At 33.9% G+C, this 23,429-nt stretch overlaps 2 protein-coding genes across 2 annotated transcripts in view; one reads left to right on the forward strand and one right to left on the reverse strand.

Annotated features, from left to right (window-relative positions):
* Positions 1-1,036: 1,036 nt before the first annotated feature.
* LOC136973875 (venom protein 29-like) lies at positions 1,037-2,056 on the forward strand. Its single transcript, XM_067268656.1, has 5 exons — positions 1,037-1,279; positions 1,349-1,419; positions 1,503-1,610; positions 1,765-1,794; positions 1,870-2,056. Exons 1-5 carry the CDS (start codon positions 1,192-1,194, stop codon positions 1,948-1,950), a joined length of 378 nt encoding a protein of 125 aa, XP_067124757.1. The 5' UTR covers positions 1,037-1,191; the 3' UTR covers positions 1,951-2,056.
* Positions 2,057-7,405: 5,349 nt separating this feature from the next.
* LOC136973927 (E3 ubiquitin-protein ligase SHPRH) overlaps positions 7,406-23,429 on the reverse strand; it is a 64,643-nt gene continuing 48,619 nt past the window's right edge. Inside the window, exons 20-24 of the mRNA XM_067268697.1 lie at positions 19,708-19,893; positions 18,966-19,058; positions 13,296-13,382; positions 10,755-10,933; positions 7,406-7,717 (exon numbers count right to left, since the gene is read on the reverse strand). Coding sequence (XP_067124798.1) covers positions 7,567-7,717; positions 10,755-10,933; positions 13,296-13,382; positions 18,966-19,058; positions 19,708-19,893 — 696 coding nt within the window. The 3' untranslated portion in view covers positions 7,406-7,566. The remainder of the gene's footprint in view (positions 7,718-10,754; positions 10,934-13,295; positions 13,383-18,965; positions 19,059-19,707; positions 19,894-23,429) is intronic.

A 23,429-nucleotide genomic window follows, 5' to 3' on the forward strand; every position in this document is an offset into this window, starting at 1 on the left:
TTTAATACGAGCCTAATATTCATAAATTTGTGCGCTATTGGGGAATCCCCGAGTTCCACTCTCAGCCTAAACTATGATAGAACAACATTGTCATTTGGAACGGTGTTCGCTAGCAGCGTTGCGTCTGTAGGCAAGTCGAGTTAGAAATACAGTAGAGCGTCGTTTATCCGAAAACCGATCAACCGAAAGCTTTTCAGTCGGCAAATTTAAATTTCCGCTAGTGCTGTGGCGCTGAAATATTTGGCTATGTCTTGGGCTACTGCAATATTATTTTAGTTGGTATGCGTTTTTACCTGGCAGCACTGGAGCGACCACGAGAGGGTAGTTAACCCCCTCCCTGTCTGATGTTTTCCTACATATAGCCATTCTTTGGGGTCCTTTGAAATTTTTAAGTGCAGAAGGGGGGTCGCGGACTAAAAAGTTTGAGAAACACTGATATATACGATGCCAACAGAAAAATTGATGCTAAGAGCGTGAATAGGAACGTGCGACGTTATCTTGATTCGGCCGTTACTATTAAAAACGTAATGCTTTTTGTATGGGTAAATCTTTTCCCAAAAATTCTCGGAAACGGAATAAGATAGAGTCAAACCGGTTTTTCTTTTTTTCTTTTTTTTGTTGGAATTTTATTTAATTTTCTTTGTAATGTACAGTTCGAAATTTTGAAAATGTAATTCGTTAATTTTCTATGAATTTTAGCACGGCATGGCACTATTAATCGTATGCTTCGGAATTAATAGCATACGATCAATAGAAACAGTTAAATACAACTTCAATTCAAAAACCCATTTGGATCTATCTGTTTCCGTTTCCGAGAATTTTTTCGAAAATGGTTTCCCAGTACCAAAAGCATTAGCCATGTGCTGGAGATCGCGTGAATTACCACAGAAGGCTACAACCAATCTTGAAAAGCTTGCTGTATTTTCATTAATTATTTTATATTTTAATTTCTTTAAAAGAACAAAAAGTAATTCACCTATAATTACTATTCGTAAATAACTTTTCACGTAAGTTACATCCTGTTGATTTTCTTATGTAAGAGATTTCATTTGAAAAGGTTGTACTTCCGCCTTTCTATAGCGATTGCACAAAGTTACTAATGACATTTGATTTTCTGGATAAGGTTTGTTTTATAAGACGGCAATTTATCTGAACCAACGCTTCGAGAGTTATTCCAGAACCAGCAGCATTATGAAGACATTTGTAATATTTTCATTTTTGGCTGTATTTGTAGGAGTTCGAGCATTTACCGGGGTTGAATTTATGGAAATTGGTTGTTGTATGATCATTTTTTAAATTAATTTAATCTAAAGTAGACTATTTTAAAATTTATTTTTGTGTCCTTTAGCTGTTCCAGAAAAATACATGGTCCGATTCATCGAGTGCACTTTTAATCGTAGCTCACAATTCTTCCAAAAAGTAAGTACGAATCTACGTATTTTTCAAAGAATTTAGGTTATATTGGTGAAAGGTTTTTCTAATCATTTCTCCTGTTATTTTAGGGGGCCGATGTGGTCCACGAATGCGTAATAAAATGGCACGAATCTAAAAGCAAATGGCAATCCGTCTTAATGTATAATTGCATGAATGGCATACATGAAAGCCCCGACGTAAGACGTTTTAATTACGCTCTACTAGCTTTTCTTTTTAAAATAGTTTTTAATACTTTACAATTGGTGCTGTAAATATTCGTGGATAATTTCAACAATATAACTTTTATTTTATATTAAAATGTAATTTCTAACATCTTTCAATATCTTTTAGCTGTGGGCTTGTACACAGGAAAAACAGCGAGTAAGATTCTTTAATGGAAATTATTCTTTCTCACACTTTATTTGTATTTTAAAATTATGTTTTATTTCAAATCAGAACGTGAGACCTCTTCTACCTCCGCAGAAAGACATGGACGATTTAATTGAACATGCTAAATATTGCATGATTCACGCTTAAACAGCCTAACGGATCCTATTTTCGACATTACGCAAACACCATAATCGGATGTCATTGTTAATCACAAATATACGTAACACAATAAACTGATAATTTAGCATTACAACTATGTGTTCTCGTTATTATGTTTTACAACTTAATTAATTAGCATTAATCGTGAGCATTAAAATTTGAATTGGTGATGCCTCAGATGTCTTGCATCTTACATCCTTACTTGCTTGTAGACTGTAGCTTATATCCATTAAAAGCAAACGCGTGATATATGTATATTTTCAGCTATTATACATATAGAAAAACTATCGGGATTATTTATATTGAACAATTTTAGGCACATCGAAAGTGTAAAGAACTCATTATGTTGTTTTTCATGATTTTATGTTACACTCATCTTGCTGCTCAGACGGGAAAAATAAGGTTTTTAACCTAAAAATCCGAATCCTACTTATTTTTGTTTTGGCCCATTATATCCAGGCGCGTATCACTTGACGTCATCGTTAAATCTATCCATATCATGTTGTACACAGAATATTAAATTTCAATGCATATGATTGCGAGGATCCAGGGACTTTATTTTTAATGATGTTAATAATAGAGGTTGAGGCGCAAGTACAATCTCTGTACGACTCTATTGCTAACGGCAAAAGTTAACGTGCAGGAATAAGACACTACTAAAAAAAAAAACTGTGATGAAGTCACAATAAACAATTGCTCGTTCTCATTTTAATGTTTGGCTTCTTTTTTTGCATATCCTCAAAAAGTCAGTCACTTCATTAAAAAAATATTACCTCGAAATAGTGACACGTCCTCTGGAGGAAAAACTTTGGCAATGACAGTATTATGGTAACCGCAAAGAAACGAAAAAATGGGGATAAAACCGAGGATGCTTCCTTGTCAGGGACAGAGGGTCAAAAACGGGGACTGTCCCCGGATATCGGCGAATTCTTTGATTTTTTGTGTGAAGTCCGTTCGAACCTCTCTAGCGTGTCAGTCAGTTCAGTTTTCTTTAATTTTACAATCGGAAGCAAATCTACCACGGTCACAAGTTCCAACGGACTTCACACAAAAATAAGAGGTTTTCCTGTGAGTTTTACCAAAAAGAATTCTCAAGAAATAATATATTGAAAATTCATCGAAGGGTTCATACCGGAGTTCGGCCTTTCTGCTGCATCCATCTTCCCATTTACGAAACTTTCTGAAGATTCATTTCGGCGAGAAGCCTTTTATATGTGAGCAGCGCCAATACCACTTAGCAAAAAAAATCCAATCTAGTAAGCCATCTTTGCATGCACAAAGGAAAGGATGCGCCAATAATATGAACCTTCATCAAGTACTATTTCAGAATTGGGAAAAATTGATACGATTGTGCCATTGATATTTATGGCGTTTAGTGTTTTCTTTAGTTTTAGTAACTTCTTTAATAAAAATGCAATATACATGTCAATACACGGACAATCTGTTACGAAGGGAGGAATTACTATGGAAAGTTGCTTTATTTAGACGTTAGACCCGTGAAGAAACCCCGAGAAACTCCATGCAACCAACTATTGGTTAATAGGTTTTACCACTGATCACCGGTGGGTTTAAAGCATGGTATTTGGTTCAGACAAGATAATGTCTACCTGTAATTAAGGAACTTTCAGGGAAATACAATGCTCAGAACATAAAAATATGAAGTTATAATATATCTTTGCATACTGAAGTTTTCGCAGCTAATAATGACAGTATTTATTGTTAAAGAACGTCATTAGTTTATATAGGGAGGGTTATTTGGCTTATGACGATTGCTAACAACGGAAGAAAGAAGGCGAGTTTGCCATGACGTAATATTGCACTCATCATTTACTTTTCTTCCCAGTCATCACAAAATTGTCCGAAGATAAATTATATTTAAAAAATGTTTTTCCTGCCCACCGATAGCCGTGTGGATAATCCTACCGAAAACTGATAGTTGGTCATAGGTTCGGGTCTGATAAACGGGCTAGCCACGTGGAATTTTCCGAATTTTCTTCATATTGCTATCACCTAAACAGGGACCAGTTTCCCACAAAAGACGTTCAAGAAAGTATCACCCTTCCACAGATCAACGGTGTGTTGCGTTCCGGATACAAATAAATTAAATGCCTTTCTGATATCATCAAGAGTGGGGATCTTTCATCACTGATAATTGGTGAAGTTCGGGGAGAGGGAATCGCGAAAGGGCAAATTTTTCCCGATTTAATAACTCGAATGAGAACTAAAGAAGAAAGTAAGCGTTTAATTTAAGCCGGATATCGGGAATTTTATTATTATTATGAAACGTTCCTCAATTCAAAAATACAGTTGGACATCGAAATAAAAACTGTTATCGTTAGCTTCGGTTATTTTCCTTTTTCGTGTAGAAATCTTCCGAATCAGCTGCCCGGAAGTGACGAAACAATCCGAGTCGATATTGATCATTACATTCATGTCTGGGGTGATGCGGGATGCTATTTTAGCATTCATTCGACATATCGAATATTTTTTCAAAAATATATTTTTACGCAATTTCGCAAATCCCTTACGACGACAAAATAGTTCTTGATACGAAATTATCGATTCGTTTCCTTCGACCGAAACACGAACGAGCAAACTTTTCGTTTTGCAGAACGTAATAGGAAGATGAAGAGCAGTGACGAAACAATCCTCGAGCACGAATATCTCACAAGCAAACTTCGTATTTTCGCTCGCGAGAATCTCTCTTTTGTTTCCGAACGTTCTTCTACTTAAATACGTGAACCATCTTCGATAACATTTCTCACTCCTTCCGAAAGTATAGTTGCAAATATCAGAAGGAACTCTCGATATGTCTCCGGTCGAATGATAATGCTTGATACCTCGAATGTCTTCTTCCGAAAGTACGGTATATCTGATTTTGTGGAAAAGATTTTCTTCTATATTTTCTGGATCCATTGCCAGGAATCGAATTTTCTGAAGATACGGCTCCATAACAGACCTCAAGGGTAGTGTGGTGCCAGCTTTTCTACTCGCCCAGTCGTACACGATCCAGAAAAGATTCACCTCGTCCAGTCTTTGATACAATGTTAGGTCGAGACACCAATCTGTCTATGGTCGTGGCTTGGCATTCAAAGTGGTAATTGGAAAAGAATATGTCTTTCCAATTGAGGTCGAATTGTATCCAACACGTGTACTCGATGTATATTTCTTTGTAACGGCATGCAAAATCGTGTATGGCGCAAACAGTTTTAATAATAACCGCCGAAACGAGATAACGTCGAACGTTCCTATTTACGTTCTTAGCATCAATTTTTCTGTTGGCATCGTATATATCCATTGCATGTCGTAGAGATGTAATCGGTGGACGACTTCCTTTCATAACGCTACGAAAAAAGTGATTACGATAATAAAGCGAATGAATTAATTTAAGAGGTAGAAAGCATTTAAAATTATTTTCGACAGAATATTGATCAACAGAACCATGCGAAAGAAACTTACTTTACGATGTATGAATTTACATTAAAGTGAAACGAAAAATGAAACGTAACAGACTGATATTTTGGAGATAAAAGAATCACCTCCTTCATTCTTCTACTGTTATGGCATAATTCCGAAAGTGAAATATTAATTCTCTGTTTATCCTTGCATTGTATCGTCAAGGAATCCATGATCTTAATTGGACACGACGAAAACAATGAAGTAATTGATATTGTTATAAAAATTGTTAAGCGGATATTACGTATAGTTTCATCGTTAAGTAACGACAATTTTAAAAAGAAATTTGTTTCCCGATTCCGGAAATTATTTCTCGAACAAAATAGAATAAAATGTCTGGAAATATTTTTCGGCATATAAATTCTTTTGCCGAAATTACAACTAAGTTTTGTTACTAAAAATTCGTTGATGATTAAAAATAAATCTCCGTCATAATGAATACATTTTACGTTTTTTATGGAGGTAAAATGTCGCATCTTACTGTAGGGAAGCGCACTACACCACATACCTACACAGGACTACATACAATACATAATGAAAGAGACGATTACTTATTTTTACTCTATTTACTTTGTGGACAATAACAACGTCTTCCTTTTCATACTTATGGGTTTGGATCCATACATTTTGAAGAAATGATTCACGAAAAATTGCCGACCGGGATTAGAGAGCGGTCATATAACTAACGCTTTTCTATTGGCAGTATGTGATCACCTGATTTTAAGCCGCCATTATTCTTCCAAACGTGTTAGCGAAATACATCTTACAATAGAAATGTTACGGTTTGAAATTGGATAAATATTTTATAAGTTCCATGCAGTTAAATAAGTAATAGCATAAATTGTTTAAATCAGAATGTGCGTCTTAGTATCCGAGACGATACATTGATTTTTGGGTACATTTATCTGATGATTGATAGGAAAAACCTGGAGTGGATGGAACTAGAAAATTGAAAGGAGGACGAGAGAATTTAAAAAATAAAACTTAATCGTTCAATTTTAGGACGTATTAAGGGTAAATTTTTGTGACTTAGGTTGCGTGGTCTGGCAATTTGGAAAAGGGCTGGAGTTTCTTTTTCCGAATTTAACCAGTTCTTTTTCCGAACTGGTATATTTATACCAGTATGCGGAAAGGAAAATGTGTTTCCTCCACGAGATGGCAACTACGTCTAGTAGCAAATTACTTAGTATCTAATCATTAATAATAGCAGATTTATAGTCCTATTGATTAACGCGATCGTTTGGTTGAAACTAAATAGTTTTGTAATTTTATTTTATTTCACTTAGAAATTTTTATGGCTAAACTGCCGTAAATTGCATTTTTAAATAATTTGGCAACTGGAGTAATTTTCAATTTATTTTTATAAAATAATAAGAAAAATGACCTATCGTGTCGCTTCTATAACAAATTTGTTTAAAATTTTCCGGAAGCAGAATCGGCCATTTTGAACGAACGACGCCATATTGGGAAATCTTCTGAAACAGTAAATTTAGATGACTCCTAATAGTGCCCTTTGTTCACTTTGTAGCTTGCTACCTGTGGACTTCTCCTGTGGAGTAAAGTACTGTACTTTTTTCGTTCTTTATCTCTAATTGCGCCTTGTGAGGGCTCCAGCAGATGGGCAGGTATTTTCAAGAACTAATCCCGCCAACAACACGGAAGGAATCCTCCGTGGTCCGGGGGGCGGTTACGACCCTCCCTACCTAGAAGACACCCCTATACCAAAAAATTCTACTAACCCACATCCCATCAATCAACACAACGCCGAAACCACCCACCATTCTCCCATGGACTATGTAGCATCCGATAATCAACTTCCTCTGACATCACATAAGTTTTTCAGAAAAGATCCTAAAATCCTCCAAAAGTTAGAATCTCCACTGCTTCAGAAAAATCAGAGGAAATTCTCTCATTTTTAGAGGATAGGACTTTTATGTAAATCTTTAATGTATTGCTTTAATTCGCTTTTATGAGAAATATGTAAATGTTTCTCGATAATTCTTTTTATTAAACTTTGTCTGAAAAACACGTAACAAATACAAATAGAAAAAAAACTAGAAATACGACTTACGACATTATCCTGAATTGTGTTTAAAAAATATTTTACATCCGGTTTCTCGGATCGATAAAAGAACAAATCACAAACGATTATCTACAATTAAACAACTGTTGGAGTTCGAAAAGAGTGATGTTGTTATCTTCTGTGTCGATTGTCGTGGTGGAATGATTCGTCTGTAACATGTGATGCATATTCTCTTCGATTGTCTTCCTGACGATGAATCTATGTACAGTGGTGGGTCTGGGAAAAAAAGCACAAAATTAATTTAGATACATATCGTTTAACAATTAAAATCAAAATTACCAAAGAAATAATTGTCAGAAAAAAGTTAACCTGAAAAATAGCTAATGGAAATTGTTAAGAGCAAAGTTTCTATAATCAAAATTTGCCTACTGTCAAGTATCGTGATCGAGAAAGATAAAAGTATGGGATCCTCTGTTGTTGGTTATTTGATTGGCTTCCATTCTAGGTAAACTATATTAGTATGCTAGTCTACAGTAAGAAGAGTATGTCTCAACTGTTTTGCCCTCTCCTTGTATATAGTTGTATATTATATTTCATATCTATGCATAATTACTCTCAAATGGTAGAGGATTAGAAGCATCCGGCTGTAAAACTCTAATAATCTTATAAATAGGAGCCAAGAAGAGCAAAGGTGAACTACCGGCACGAGAAGTAGCAATGTCATCCTGCAAGGCCAAGAAAAGTGGAAGATAGTTATCGCAAAAGGAATGGATATAAATATGGTAGGTGATAAATTTATAATGTAAACCAGGGCTTCTTAAATTTTTTATATTCACGACCCCATTTATGATTGTGATTTTTTTCTCGACCCTCCCAAAAAAAATAAAATAAAGATATATAAATATTTTGCAATATACATATGAAATACAATGAAAATATACATATATATTGAAGATATATACAAATTTGCAAAAACAATAATGGTGTACTACCACAGTTCACTCTTGTGTTACAATGGAACAGAGACAACTGAATACACTGAAAAGCAACAACACTACACTAGTTCACACTACAATCAGTGTTGCTGAATCGTTGTCTCGCTGCACCAGAAGTGACACAAAGTGCAACTCACGAAACCTACGACACAAAGCATGCAATTTTCAAACTCTCACAAATAATTTTCAATATTTTGCATTAAAATCTCGTAACCCCAAGATTTTGCTAAGTGACCCCAAATGGGGTTGCGACCCACAGTTCAAGAAGCCCTGATGTAAACAATTATTTTAGATTTGTCTGTGAAAAGTGCATTCTGGAGAGAAATTTGAATTTGAAACTTCCATGTGCCAGTAAGATAAGCATAACAGGATCCTTAGTAAGGAATCAAAATAAACTCTGTCAGAAAAGTGCATTCTGGAGAGAAATTTGAATTTGAAACTTCCATGTGCCAGTAAGATAAGCATAACAGGATCCTTAGTAAGGAATCAAAATAAACTCTGTAACAGACTGCAAGTGGATTACTTTTTCAAATACTTGTTACTGCTTTGTTTCTTCCATATTTTCAGTATTAGACTACTTTTTGTTACTATTTGTCTCTCAATAATAAGGCATACACTTCTATGATGACACATGTGCTTATATGGCTATTGTGTTTGGTTTATGGGATGTCCTGCTTTCTGCTATGATTATTTTGTCATAAGATTCTGACACTATGTATTGTGATGCAAAATAAACTGCTCGTGATATCGAGAGTACTTTCATTTCGTAAGTGTACTATGAATTTCTTAACTGTTCAGACATTTTCTCTGATCCTTATTTGCTTCCCTACAGTTACTTTTAAAAATTTATATTTTTTATTTTAAAAAAATATAATAAAACAGCATTTTTTAGTATGGGCACTTGACCTTTACACAGAAATGGATGTGCGCATGTGTGTGTGTGTGTATAGGAATATGTACGAAAGTCAAGGCGTACCCATATAATTATTAAAGAATTACTACTAAAAACATTTAAAAAATATGTTGTAATCTGATAAATTAATTCTGTAATGACAAAAGCATACAAGTGCATGCCAGATTTTTCCTCATAGGTAGTCATCAGAACCAGAATATTTGAAGCGTGCAATGCCATAATGTTGTAAATGCCAAAAAACAAACTTTTCAGGAGAGAGAAAAAACACTTTTTCTAATGACCAAACTTAAAATAATTTTTATAGCATTTGATTAAACAATTTACACTTTGGAATAAAACATTGGGTTTAATTTCAAACACCTAAGCATGATAGTAAGGAAACAAAAAAAGTTTAAAAACAGGGTTAGAGCCATAATGTTGTAAATGCCAAAAACAATTGCAATCATAAAATTAATGTTTCTACAGCTGAAAAACAGTTTTGAATACCAAAAACTTACATTTAAATTATTAAACACAATTTACAAATTCAATATCAATTTAACATTAAAAACTGGCAATAATCTATTAGTGACTGCTTCCAGGCTTCAACAATGTTGGGCCCACACTTTTGGTACTTGAACTGGGCTGTAATCTTTATCAATTGTATTATAATTATGATACATAAAGGAAAATATAAACAATAAGGTATTAATTTAGTGTAATAAAAGTTAAAATGTATTTAAAAACTTCAAATTTGAAAGATTAATGGAAGTCCGAATATCATTTTGAAATATCAAATAATAAGGTGATACAGATTAACTATTAATAAACTGGGATTCAGTTATCCGGTTCTGCGTAAAAAACTCACTGCGTTACAAATTGGAATAACAAAATGATGTAAATGTAAACCGTAACATTTTACGTGCCAAAAGTTACGTGGCTTGCACTTTGGCGCTTAAAACGTTATGGCTTGCACATAAATTTATCTTCAAAATATAGCCACTTAGGCACCACTATCGCCACAATATTTTTTTGTAGGAAAAAACATTGCATTTAAAATTCATTTCTTTAATAAAACGTATTTTGAGAAAAATGACATTTACAACCTTATGGCATTGCACGCTTCATTTATCATCCTTGTTGACAAACTTCTGTTATGGAAATATTGTTGTGGTAATTGGTATGTCAGTAAAACACAATCTGGCCCGTCACATTTTTGTACAAAAAATGCAATGTGCTAGTTTGTCAATGGGAAGAATAAAAGCTTGGGCTCCAGAAGTTGTCTATGATAAAAAGGTCTATCCTGAATGTCTACTTTTCTCATTACAGAACTAATTTTTTGATGTAAAATGCAGTTTTTGAAACTGTATTTTTGAAATTGTCTCTTTACATTTTGTGATTTTAGGAAACAAAGGTGCAGTCTTACTTGGTTTGACCTATTCGATGAATTCGTCCAATTGCCTGCAATTCGCTGGCATAATTGAGAAGGGGCTCCACCAGTATGACGTGGGTCGCTTCGATCAAATTAAGGCCGTTGGCTCCAGAACGTATTGGAAGAAGAAGAGCAGTTATCTCGGGATCCAGGCGAAATCTCGTTAAATTCTCCTGGAAATAAAAATTTTCATTTTAGTGAGAATTTGTAATATTAAAAACCAATTCTTCTGACATTCGCCTTGTTAAAATTGCCGTAATATTTCTAATGTCATAAACGTAAGTAATATCAGATTTCGGCAATATATTAAATTACTATACTCCATAGAACAAATATTATATTGAAATATGGTGAAATCTTGGTAATCCAGAAATTTGCTAGGAGACACTTTATAGACTTATTGTATAATAAGGATTTACTTTATAGACACCCTATGTATACATAGGTGTCCCTGTAAGTCTTGCTTTCAAAATTTATTATGCAAATACCATGGCACATCAGATAATGTTTTATGATTCATATTGTGAGATCTGGAAATTTCCCTGATTGTAAAATTATAATAATTGTTCCCTATATTGAATTGAGAATTTTCCTATTATAAACATCCTCGCTAGAAAATGTCCTGGCCGAGAAAATATGCGTCCCCGGCCGTATAACTGTCAACTATCCATTGTTCTTACGCTGAGTACAGATCATCTTGCAACTTAAGTTTATAGTTAGCGCCCAAATTTGCCGTATTGTTTCCAATCCCGGGAACACCTATGGCCTGATCACATCCCGGACCGATTTTCCCATCAAAAAGCTATACAAGATGCTTCCTTCCCCCCTCAGGGGAGTCAATCATCGACCTAGATCAAGTCACAATCTCGTCCATCTTGTCCTTGTGCCTAATGAAAAATTTTACTTTGTGCCTCTAGAGTTACCGACTCTGACACTTTAAAGGAATTACCGATCCTTGTGACCAACGGAATATTTGAAATACGGATGTTCTAAGAGGTATGGAACCCATCTATGTGAGTTCTCTCTCTCTCCTCGCGTGTTAAGAATATATAGATATATATGTTAGACGTTTGTAACGTTTTCTCTTGATTCCAATAAATCGTTGTTATCCTGTTAAATGGTGTCTTGTTTGCTCGAATATTCGCCTATTGCCTTACCACGACTCCACTTTCCCTCCTACACTCGACTGGATGAAGAAGTAGTCCCGTCTCTGCGGGAAACCCTACTGACAAATAAGCCATCTCTGACTCGTGGGCAAGTCCCTCCGTCTTATTAGCCGAAATTAGATGGCGTCCGACTTCGTCGTACCTCCTCGGTACCCACAATATGATGGACAATACATCCAGGTTTCACACTCTTGACATTACATTACAGTGACTCGATATAATGTATATCTCGTACTGATTATATATTCTTGTTCCTTGTATGTAACCCTGATAATGCTTTGCGAAATCAGGGCATATAACTCTGTTATGTTAATTAAATCTAATGAATGAATGAAATGAATGACTCGATATGAGTGCCATCCATGACACGGTAGTTCAAATTCCTGCCAGACTTTACATAACATATCAGGTGTCACTGTGGCTGTGACCATTTTCATAACAACCTCTACACCATCTGACATGGCATGTCCATATCATAAGAGGCTCTGCAAGATGACTTCTTAGATCTATGCTGATACGCCTCACATACATGCTTGACATGTTCATCGGGAACAGGTGGATGACTAGTCTTCTTCTATGGACACGAACAACTTGTAAATAATTGATTACGCCACTTTGTAATTGAGTTTCTGGTGGGTGCCAGAATTCATGTTCAGTCAGAAGAGAGTATTGAAGTTGGATGATTTCTGTCAAATTGAAGGACACAAAAAACTTTCTTGGAACAAGAAAACACCATGTTTTGCATACATTGCTTCTAATGGCCAACATTAGTAATTACAACGGGAACTACTACACAGAAAAACCAGATGGCGTTATCTTATGTGTGACACCCAATGCTTCTGGGTGTTTCCCAAGTAATGAATTAAAAGTAACTCAAAATGGGACTTATGACATCCTGTATATTCTATTCTAGATGATCATATTTGTGATTAACAGATCATTCTCAACTACAATGGATAATAAACTGCCACTATGAAAAATTTTTAGATAAAACATGAGTATCCATTAGAATGGCTCGTGCTGTCTTAGTACATTTTTATTTATGAAGTTAGTATTTTCTGGATCCAGAAACAAAGATGTGTGTCTAAAGCTTATCAATCATAGCATCTACAACAAATTATCATCATCAAACTGTTACCTTGTCAGCATATAATGTCATTAGCAATATCACTTTTGTGAATTTGGCATCTAATATGGTATAAGATTAAGCTAGTAATTTAGAGAACATTTAACAATCCAAAGAGTATGGATTCAAAAGATGAAAAGTTGTCATAATTTGTTATAAAAAAATACAAATAAATTTTAATTATTTAATACATGACTAAAGATACGAGGAAAATAAGATAAAATTAAAAATATACAAACTTACGACTATTTCTGGTCTGGAATGTAACATAATATAACTGATTTTGTTTTGAGACATTGCACGAGATAGAACGTCCAACACATCTTGCCACTGAAATATGTTGAAGAGAGCAATTTTAAGTACAGATTTGAGAAAGATACTTAAATAAAAATTTATGTTATTACATTTACTACAAAAAATATAAAAATTTTCCAATGACTTTAAGCTATTATTTTTATACCCAGATTTCCATTTTTAATCTTAAAATATTAAAGTTAACATGTGACTGTTCCTCATAATGAATGGCTTATATTCAATAGCCAAATATTAAGTTTACTGTGTGTGTGTTATTTTTTTACTTTTCCAACCCTGTTGGCACCAAGGCCTTTTAATCACACCCATCATGGGTTTGTCCAGGCCCAGGACAGGATGCCCTAGCAGCAAGGGACAGCAATGGGCTGCTCCTGAAAAATTTCTGGGGCTTTTTGATTGTCTGAATTAAATCAAATGGATTTTCCAAAGCAGTATGCTGATGGACTTACTACTCTGGCATATAAGAGACTTTCTAACCACTATAATAGTTTTGAAAAATGAGAAATTACATAAATATTAATTAATGTACTATAACTATTGCTACCTTGAATATCTCTTAAACTAAGTGAACTATAGATATCCCATTTCTTCACGGTTCACAGTAGCAGGGAAGCTTGTTTGGATAAAATAATAATTTTGATCTCAAGTGAGTGTGTCAAGAAGGTCTTTCATCTTTTAAAATAAAATGCATGCATATATTTAATTTTTGATAATGGCTACTGATAATAATTCTGTTTTGCATGTGTTTATATATGGAGAATTATTACAGCATGCTTCGATAAGTTCCATCTTTTTGTTATAACTGAGCTTCAAGGATTTTGAATGTCCTTATGTCATAGGTTAATGTATTCTTCTTAGTAGCCACTATAAAAAAAAAAAAAAAAACACACACACACACACACACACACAAAACATTTTAAAAAATAAACAGGTCTTTACTTTATCTTAACACACTGATTGGAGATTGAATTATTTTTATCTGAATGCATTTCCCTTGCCACAATAGAATTATGAAGAAATGGGATCTCAATTGTTCACTTACTTTAAGAGAGATTTAAGGTAACAATAGTTTTTACCTTGTATATTAAAAATAAGATTAGAGCTGTCCATTTTAAATCATCAAAAAGTGGTCAATATCAACTCCAGGGGTTGATAAGACATTTGTGGCAGTTGAAAGTTAGTTGGGGGTCAATTTTGAAAATGGTCCATTAAAAATTATTAGTCCAGTGGGTTATGCATATGACAGGTTGAGAAGTTGTAAATTTGTACACCCTAAGTAGATCTTTTTCATGAAAACAGTGTGCGGATTAATACCGATTTACCAGATATTATTATTAACTGTATTAGCAAAAAGAGAAGAGGGGATTGATTAAAGGTTGAGAAATCTTCAAAGGGGTTGACAATCAAAAGGCTTGGGGATCCGATTTAAAGCAAATTACATGTTCAAACTAAGTGATGTACGTACCCTATCATATGGCATATAAGACAACTTTTATAAGGAAAAAAAATTACTGTCTTATTTGTGAAGTTGCAATTACCCATGGGCTAATCAATTCCCCAAATAGGCTTCAATAAACTAAATTATTCTTTCCTAAATATTCTGCACTTAAAGGTGGCATGTCTTATATGCCATAAAATATGGTAGTTGAAATCCAAAATTTGTAGAAAAATAATTCTAACTGGTAATCAAAACTAAATACAATATTTGTGAATAAGTTTTTTATTTTATTCTCTGAATATGACATGTTTAATTTGACAAATTAATTCTATTGAAAGAATTTTCTAGATTATAGCTGAAGAATTCACAGTTTATAACTAATTGTCAATGCAACAGATAAAACACAAAACAAACACCATTAATACTTTTCCAACGAATGAATTTATTAAAAAAATGAACATTTTTGGTTTATTTGGAAAGCCTGCTTCAGGTTTAGCTATGATTTCGAATTTGTGAGATTCTAAAATGGAATGCACCAAGCATTCAATTATGCACCACATAGAATGATTCAAAAAGTTAGCCTCAAACTTTAGGAGCATAAATAGAGATCCACTGTTGCAAGAATTCTAGATAACCGGGTTGTCCATTGGTCTCTCATAAACAAGGCTTTTGATATTTCCTAAAAGGCGTCAAGTCCAGAGAGTAGGCTGGCCATCCAACCATACTTCCTCCTCCAATCCAATGCCGGACAAGTGTGATTTAGAATGGCCACGACTTACAAGTAAAGTGTGCCGGCACTCTGTTGTCTGAATCCACATTTATTGAACTCAATAAGGGGAAAACAGCAGTGGTGTGCCGTCATTGGAAGCGATGGAAGCGCCGCTTCCACCTTTCAATGACCTTCCCTTGTAGTTTCTAAAATATAAATTTTCATATTTTAACGTACTTTGAATTAATTAAAATTAATATTTTATTATAACTGCATTATGTATCTTATTACAAATTTCTATACTACATGTGAAAAAAACGATAAGATTGTTATTGTATATTCGAATATCAGTGGCGGAATGGAAGCGCTTACGAGACAGCTTCCACAGCGAGAATAACTGAATGGGGTAAAGCAGCCAGAGGGCATTGGCGCATGCCCTTTACAGAGCACCAACCTCAGCTGGTTCAGCTGCTGGAAGCTACACATGTCTAACGCTTCCAATGATTCTATCCCTCAGCCACTAAGTAGGGAGCTATCTGACTAAGTGAATTGTTTAAGATTTAAAAAGTAAAGAGTATTCAATGTTATTTTTATGTATGTTATTTTGCAAAGTTATATTTAATTATAATTTTCTTTTAATTATACTGTAATTATATTGACAGATTTTCAGACATAAAATCTTTAAAATTTTTATCACTTTTAGATGTTAATAATTTTAATATTGTAAAAAACAATTTTACCAAGCATGTTTTAATTCTATAAATTAAGTAAATTTTATGGGAAATTTTTTGATTTATCTAAATTACGTAGCGAATCGCAATATTTTTATTTGTGTCCAGACTATGTTGACAAGTAACTCTTAGACATAAAACATATTATAATTAATGTCGATCTGAACAAAGACGTACTAAAAGAATTATATAATTTAATATCATTAATTTTTATGGTACCATCTACCAGTGTGTCTATTGAGCGCAGTTTTTCGACCACGAAGCAAATTCATACATTGGCCAGGAACACTCGGTCGGAGGAAAAATTGTGGTCGCTAGTGTTGCTTCCGATAAAAAAAGAGCTTTTAAATACGCTGATGGAGTTGACGACCAGCGACTTTTATGATAAAGTATAATAATTGACGACTTTGCGGAAAAAATCGCAAATAGAATTAGTTTATAAAAAATTAAAAAAACAAGTTTTTCTATCATTATTTGTATCATATCAATTTGAATTATTTGTATTTTAGAACTAAAATACATAAATTGTTTATTTTTGTCATTTTCAGTATTTGTTTAAAACTTTTATGGAAATGTCTTGTACCGGACAGGTCTGACCCATCACGAAAGATGCGAAAAAACGGTTAATTTAGAGAAAAATTTATTAGTTTAAAAAAACATAAGTAAAAGTCGTTTGTAGTCGGACACCCATTGTTTATATCAAACTGCCAGGCAGAAACCATAAATTGCAGAAGGAAGTCGTCCTATGATCGGTGGAAGATCGAATTCGTCTTCGATTTTGACTTTTCTCCCACTCCAGGTAAGTCTCATTACGTTTAGTAACCAGGGACCAACCACTCGGGAAGCGTGATTGGGGGAGAATGACCAATCAAATGGATGAAAGAAAGAACGGAGATTGATATAATCCCCGACAATCGAGACACCTGGTACTCAGTTAACGTTCCGAATAACCAAAACGCCGTGTGTCAACACACAAAAAAAAAACCAAAAAAAAAAAAAAAACAATTTCTCGTCTATTGTGCCAACCTGTAACCCGTGCCACTTCGGACTTAGACCATGTCCCCGACGCCAACAGAGGAAGTCTCCCTGTGCCCTACAGCCTTGTCAATGCCACTGTCCCGGGGCCACCTTCGATCGACCATCGAAGAACCACATCGACGCTCAGGATGTCCGAACGGCTGATTGTCCTAAAGCAAACTATTTTGTACATAGTATATTGTTTATTTTATGTTTCTTTTTTGTCGGTTTTTGTCAGGTATGTCTCTTCCGCCACCACGCACATACAAATAGACCCTAAGCCATCACTGACGCGCAATTAATTGATACCCCTGGAAGTCGGCTTCTTACAGAAACACAGCTTCCCTATAATCAAATGTCACGGCACGCCACTGGAAAACAGGTTGGAAAAAATGAATTCTAAAAAGTGTAAATTAGCCCATTCAAAGGTGGAGACATTTGAATGGTAAGTTCCAAAAAAGCAATCACCTAGAATTCCTTGTATGTGTTCACTATGGACTATATTTAATGATGGTGTACGAATGCGGCATCGAGATTGCATTCTGCATCCTTCACCAGAGATGCCTTGTCAGTAAGAAGTATTCTGCTCAAAATCTTGGTGTCATCGTGACAATACTGCAAACTTCACTGGCAAAACTGTTGTGGAAAATCCTCTGTAGACAATGTATGCACTTTATGTGGATAGGAGTGAAAGTGAAAGTTGTGCAAATCCACTACACAGTGCTTTGTGATGTTTCCATGGCATGTAGATGCTTCTCTTCCACACACAAAAGTACTTCCTCTTCAGCAGCAACTGTTTTACTGAGTCACAGATGACTTACATAGTTTACTGTACCCAGAGAACCCGTTTTGGAATATTCAGGGTGATGGATGATGCCTGTCTGAATAATATTCTAGGTGCAGTACAAGCATGCAGTTGCACATGTAATTGCAGTGGCTGTGCCATAGATGAAATGCACATCCAAGAGTTCTTCGTTACACTTCATGGAGACCATGAGATTCTGATGGCACAAGGAGACCTGTAACTGTCAGTAAATTCACAATGTTAACACCCTACAGGTCAACCTACTTCTAATACATACAATAGCAATGTAGTTCCTTACATTAGACAGCTTGTACCAATTCTGGATTACATCAATGAACACAAACTCTTGTTCTTAGTTGAAAATCACACTATTTTGACTCCTTTATATGCTCCTGAAGTTTGAGATCAACCTTTTGAATCTCCCAGTATATTGTAATTATAATATTTTTCAAATACATATACAATAGTTTTTAAGACAAGTTAGTTGTTCTTGGTCAATTTGATCTATTAATTTTGCATTTGAAGCACGAGCAAATTAATGTTTTATGGCCATTTTTGTTTGCTACGAATGGGCAAGTCTGCAACAAATTGGATAGCACGAATGAAGAAGAGGAAACAATGCTTAATCTCAACTACTAATGATAAATTATGAAAATTGGATTAAATTCAAACCTGTAAAGGTAGTCTAAAATATGTAATTCTTACTTATGTGCAACAATATTTTCATAAATAATGCACATATTTGTTTCCTACACACACTACACTATACTTAAAACGACAAGTTATTTGAGGGAATGCTTGAAGGGACATAAGAATAGAATGAGACACTTTTAAAATATTAATCAGTCCAATGCAGGAATTTTAAATTTGTTTTTTTTTTTTGATACGATAAAATACTTACGGTCGAGAAAACAAGAATTTTAGCTTCTGAATCTTGTTGTTTGATTTCTAACAAGCACCTTATTATACCTTCTACTTTGGTAGAATGACTTCCCTATAAAATAATCAAAATTATGATCGTTAATAATTTGTCAAATAAGTATTAAATTAAAATTTAAAGAAATAAGTTCAACAAATTGTGTTCATTAAAATGTTTAATTTTTGTTAAATAATGTCTGATGAAAATAATTCTTACTCTATGAGAAATTTATATTTAAAAAAATACTTTTGAATTATACATAAACAATCAACGAGCCCAATTTATTAATAATAATCCGGATGCCTAACTGCCAGACTAACATTATAAAATAAGTTTGGAATTGAAGATCAGATGGTGGTGCAGGTAGCGTAATCAGTAATTTCTTCTTGCGTGATATGAGAAAGATGTGGAATTAAACCCTAGTCTGGTTCATCTTTTCTTCCAAATTCTTCTAAATTGTTTAAATTTAATTATTAATTGTTTAGTAATAGATAAATCTGGAGACAAGACAGGCCAAATAAGTGTGGCAATGTGATGGAGACATTCCTGGGAAACCCTATCTGATCTCTCAGAGTAATAATTGGTTCAGCCATCAACTATAATAATCGTTGTATAATATATTTCATAAATAAAATCAGGCCCAAAATTACAAATAGCTTTGTGCATTTGTTAAAAATAAATGAGTCGTATATTTATCTAATTGAACAACATAAATATTCCTTACCTTAACAGGAATTTGTGATTCGTCATTATTTTCTTCAATATTAACAAATGATATTTCTGCATGAGAAGTTAACTGTCTACAGACCGGACATCTGACGCAGCGATTACGTCCCGGTGTAGAATAATTAGAGATCATCAAATGGATGCAACTTACGCAGAAACAATGTCCACACTGCAGCACGTTCCACTATAAGAATATGTAAAGCAAAATTTGTGTACAATAATTATTTAACATGAATTAATTTAGATAAATCTAGTAACTATGCACCACTGGATTTCTTCCAGACAATCTTAAGAAATATATCTCTCTGCTTTCTTGGAGATCGCAAGCAAAATATTTCCTTAAATTCTACTACTTTCAGACTTACCAGCCCATCCTCGGGGGTACCAAACTATCGTGATACATTTATCACCCCACATTACTCACTATCTTCTCTATAATTTAAGAAATATTGCCTTTGTGATCTTCAAGAAAGCAGAGGTGTATGTGTTGCAGTGGCGTGCCGTGACATTTGATGATAGGGAAGCTGTGTTTCTGTAAGAAGCCGACTTACAGGGGCAATCAATTAATTGCACGTCAGGGCCTGTTTGTATTCGTTTGTTCGATAAGCCAGTAAAAACCGTATACTTCTTTAAATGTATTTTTAATAGATTATCCGACGTACTTAATAAATAAGAAAGTTCAATATAATTACCTCCATTATTAGATTCAATAAATTCCCTACGCCCTCTAAATGCCAATTCTCGCTTTCAGAAAAAACATATAACATCTATTAATTTAGATATATCTATTAATCGTAATTATCTTGTTATAATTTTCAATATTTATTTTATATTGTCTACCATTGTTAAATTCTATTCTGCTTTGATTTCCAAATTGCTTCAATTTTACGAAAGAATCGTCATTCGTCATAAATTTTATCGTCAAAATGTCGAAATTTTTTTGTCAACGTATTTATATTTAATTTAGGCATTGGTCTTTATCTTTTAATAATGTTTTCTTTTTCATTATATGGTCTTGAACCAAAATTTTTTTAAAATAAATTTTTGAATCACTAGCCACGATATAAGGGCTAAAATTAAAATTATTAAAAAAAAACTTACTTGGTAAAACAAAATGTGTGATGAATATACATACCTAGTACAAAAAATTCTCCTATTGTATGAATATACTTTTAAAGAAACTTATAATTAAATATAACTTTGTAAAGAAACATACATAAAAATAACAAAATATTCTTTACTTTTTAAATCTTAAAACAGTCCACTTAGTGAAACAGCTCCCTACGAGTGGCTAGTGAATGAAATCAGAGACGTCCTGGTAGGTGTGTGCGTGCCAAATCCCGAGGGTGCCGATACCGGTCAATGTCAAATGCCTCTTTTGTCGCATCACTAGTATATATCAAAGGACGCCACAGGGTTGTTGTAGATTTTAAACGTTTCTCACCATAGCTGTAAAAATCTAAATATGTTAAACTTAACAGATTGTCCATCGTTCGTTTTCTAACTAATTCGTTTTAGGACCAAGTGTCCATGGAAATTTCCAAAATTTACAACTTTTCGGTCACTCTCATTGAACTGGAAAAATTTCTGTCTTTATTACATCTAATATTATGAGGAGATCAGACCCCACTGTACTCGGCAAGAGATTGGTTCGGTTAAGCTTCTGTTTAAGTAAAATTTCGGCTCTTTCATCAAGGTTTTATTTATGTTTCTAATTCCCTAATTGCTAAATTATTTAACTACTTCTTAAGTAGAAATAAGTCGAAACCGGTTACTTTGTACTCGAATATCTGTAGTCTTGGGAAAGAAGTGGAAAGAAATTTTTATGACAACCGATACATAAATCGTAAATTTAAGGAAAATAAATTCTAGAGCTTTTTTGTACCATTGTACGTCTCATTCATTAAATTTGGTTGTAAATGATGCTGCCAAAGTAACAGTTAATTTTTTAACACTGTACTAGAATTGTACACGTTTTTTCTGCATCCCCTTTCAGATGGGACATACTATATCGTAATATCACCGGTTTAACATTGAAATCCATAAGTAATATAAGATGGGAGAGCAGAATAAACGCAGAATAAATATATCAAATATTTTAATTAGTGATGTAACGAATAGTATATTCCGGCTCAGGCCGAATACCGAATATTCGGCCAGGAGCGTGGCCGAATACCGAATATTCGACCGGGAGCATGGCCAAATGGCCGAATATTCAGCCAAACTATTTGGCTTGATCAACGCACGTATGAAAATTGGCGCACAAACCGTATTATGGCAAGGATTGCACGCTCTGCTCTCTATTGGCCCACTGTCACTACGATTTTTTCTTCCAGTAGGTCTAAATTATTTAAATTAATTAATTAAATTATAATTAGTAAAGTTAATAAGATGGAGCCTAACAAACTCTAGTGCCAAATTGGTTTATAATTTATGTAATAGCTGTAAATAGCCCGATATGATTTGGCAGTTGTTGGTATTTAGATGTAAGTTATAACTTATAAGTTATTTTATTTGCAATCAATCTTTTTTACTCTTTAATTAAGCACAAAAATTTTGTTTTTACTACGTATTTGTAGACTGAATAGTACCCTAAGGATATATTTTAGTGGAAACATTTATGGTCTAGTTTCCCCCCAGTTGTGGAATATACTATTGGGGTGTTTCTATTTGTGAAGTTTTGTGATATTTTGTTGCTATTGTTTTTGTCAATATTTTTAAAATCAACATGATTTCAAATGTTATCTTTGTATATAATGAGAAATGCTCATTCTTTGCTTTATATATAAAATAAATTATATATTAGTTACTCATCTTCTAGAAATAGATAAATAATTCTTTCATTAAATACGATAAGTTTCAATAAAACATTTCGTAAATCATTTTAAAATATTGTAAAAAATATTAAAATATACACAAATACGAATATAACATAATTAACTAAACAATAACATTAATGCCCGATACATTCTAACCTACACGCCATCAATGCCATAAGATATCAGGCTAGATAAAGGCTATAATATTATTTAATTACGAAAAAATTTAATACTAGAGTTAGATACTATTTCTTACTAACCTTAATAATGATAATTTAATGTTCAGCATTAAAAAAAGTTACCAAAATGATTAATTTACTGTGTTTTTGTTATTTCTTACTCCTGTTTTTAGGTATTCAGTATTCGGCCGAATAGCGAAAAATAGGCTGAATAGGCCGAATACCGGGTAGTAACCGAATATTCGTTACATCACTAATTTTAATGGATTTTTTTAAAACTCCCGTCAACTATACAGAACTATCGTAAAAACATGCCAGTAAACTCCTATCGGTTGGGTTAAGTTATAAATCTAGTCTAGGGTGGGCAACTTTTTTTATAACATGGGCCAGAATAAATTTTACGTTTTTTCCGCAGGCCGTAGTAGTTAATTGACGCCTTCTTGTGACTTGTAATTTTTTTAGTCTGCAAATATGAAATAGATAAAAAGTTAATTACTACATTTATTTCTCTTATCGTTTTCGAAAATTACAAAGAATTGGAACTATTAATTAGTTATTTTTCTAATTTAATAATCTATTAGAGATTTCGCGGGCCGGATAGAAACTTTTCGCAAGCCGTAGCTGGCCCGCGGGCCGGGGGTTGCCTGCCGTTGATCTAGTCTGCTCATGATTCACATAATCGGGCGAGGGTGGCCGAATATCTAGCAGGCGGCTAACAGCCC

This window comes from Centruroides vittatus, unplaced genomic scaffold (assembly GCF_030686945.1).
Source record: "Centruroides vittatus isolate TY-2023 unplaced genomic scaffold, ASM3068694v2 contig_1078, whole genome shotgun sequence".
NCBI lineage: Eukaryota > Metazoa > Arthropoda > Arachnida > Scorpiones > Buthidae > Centruroides > Centruroides vittatus.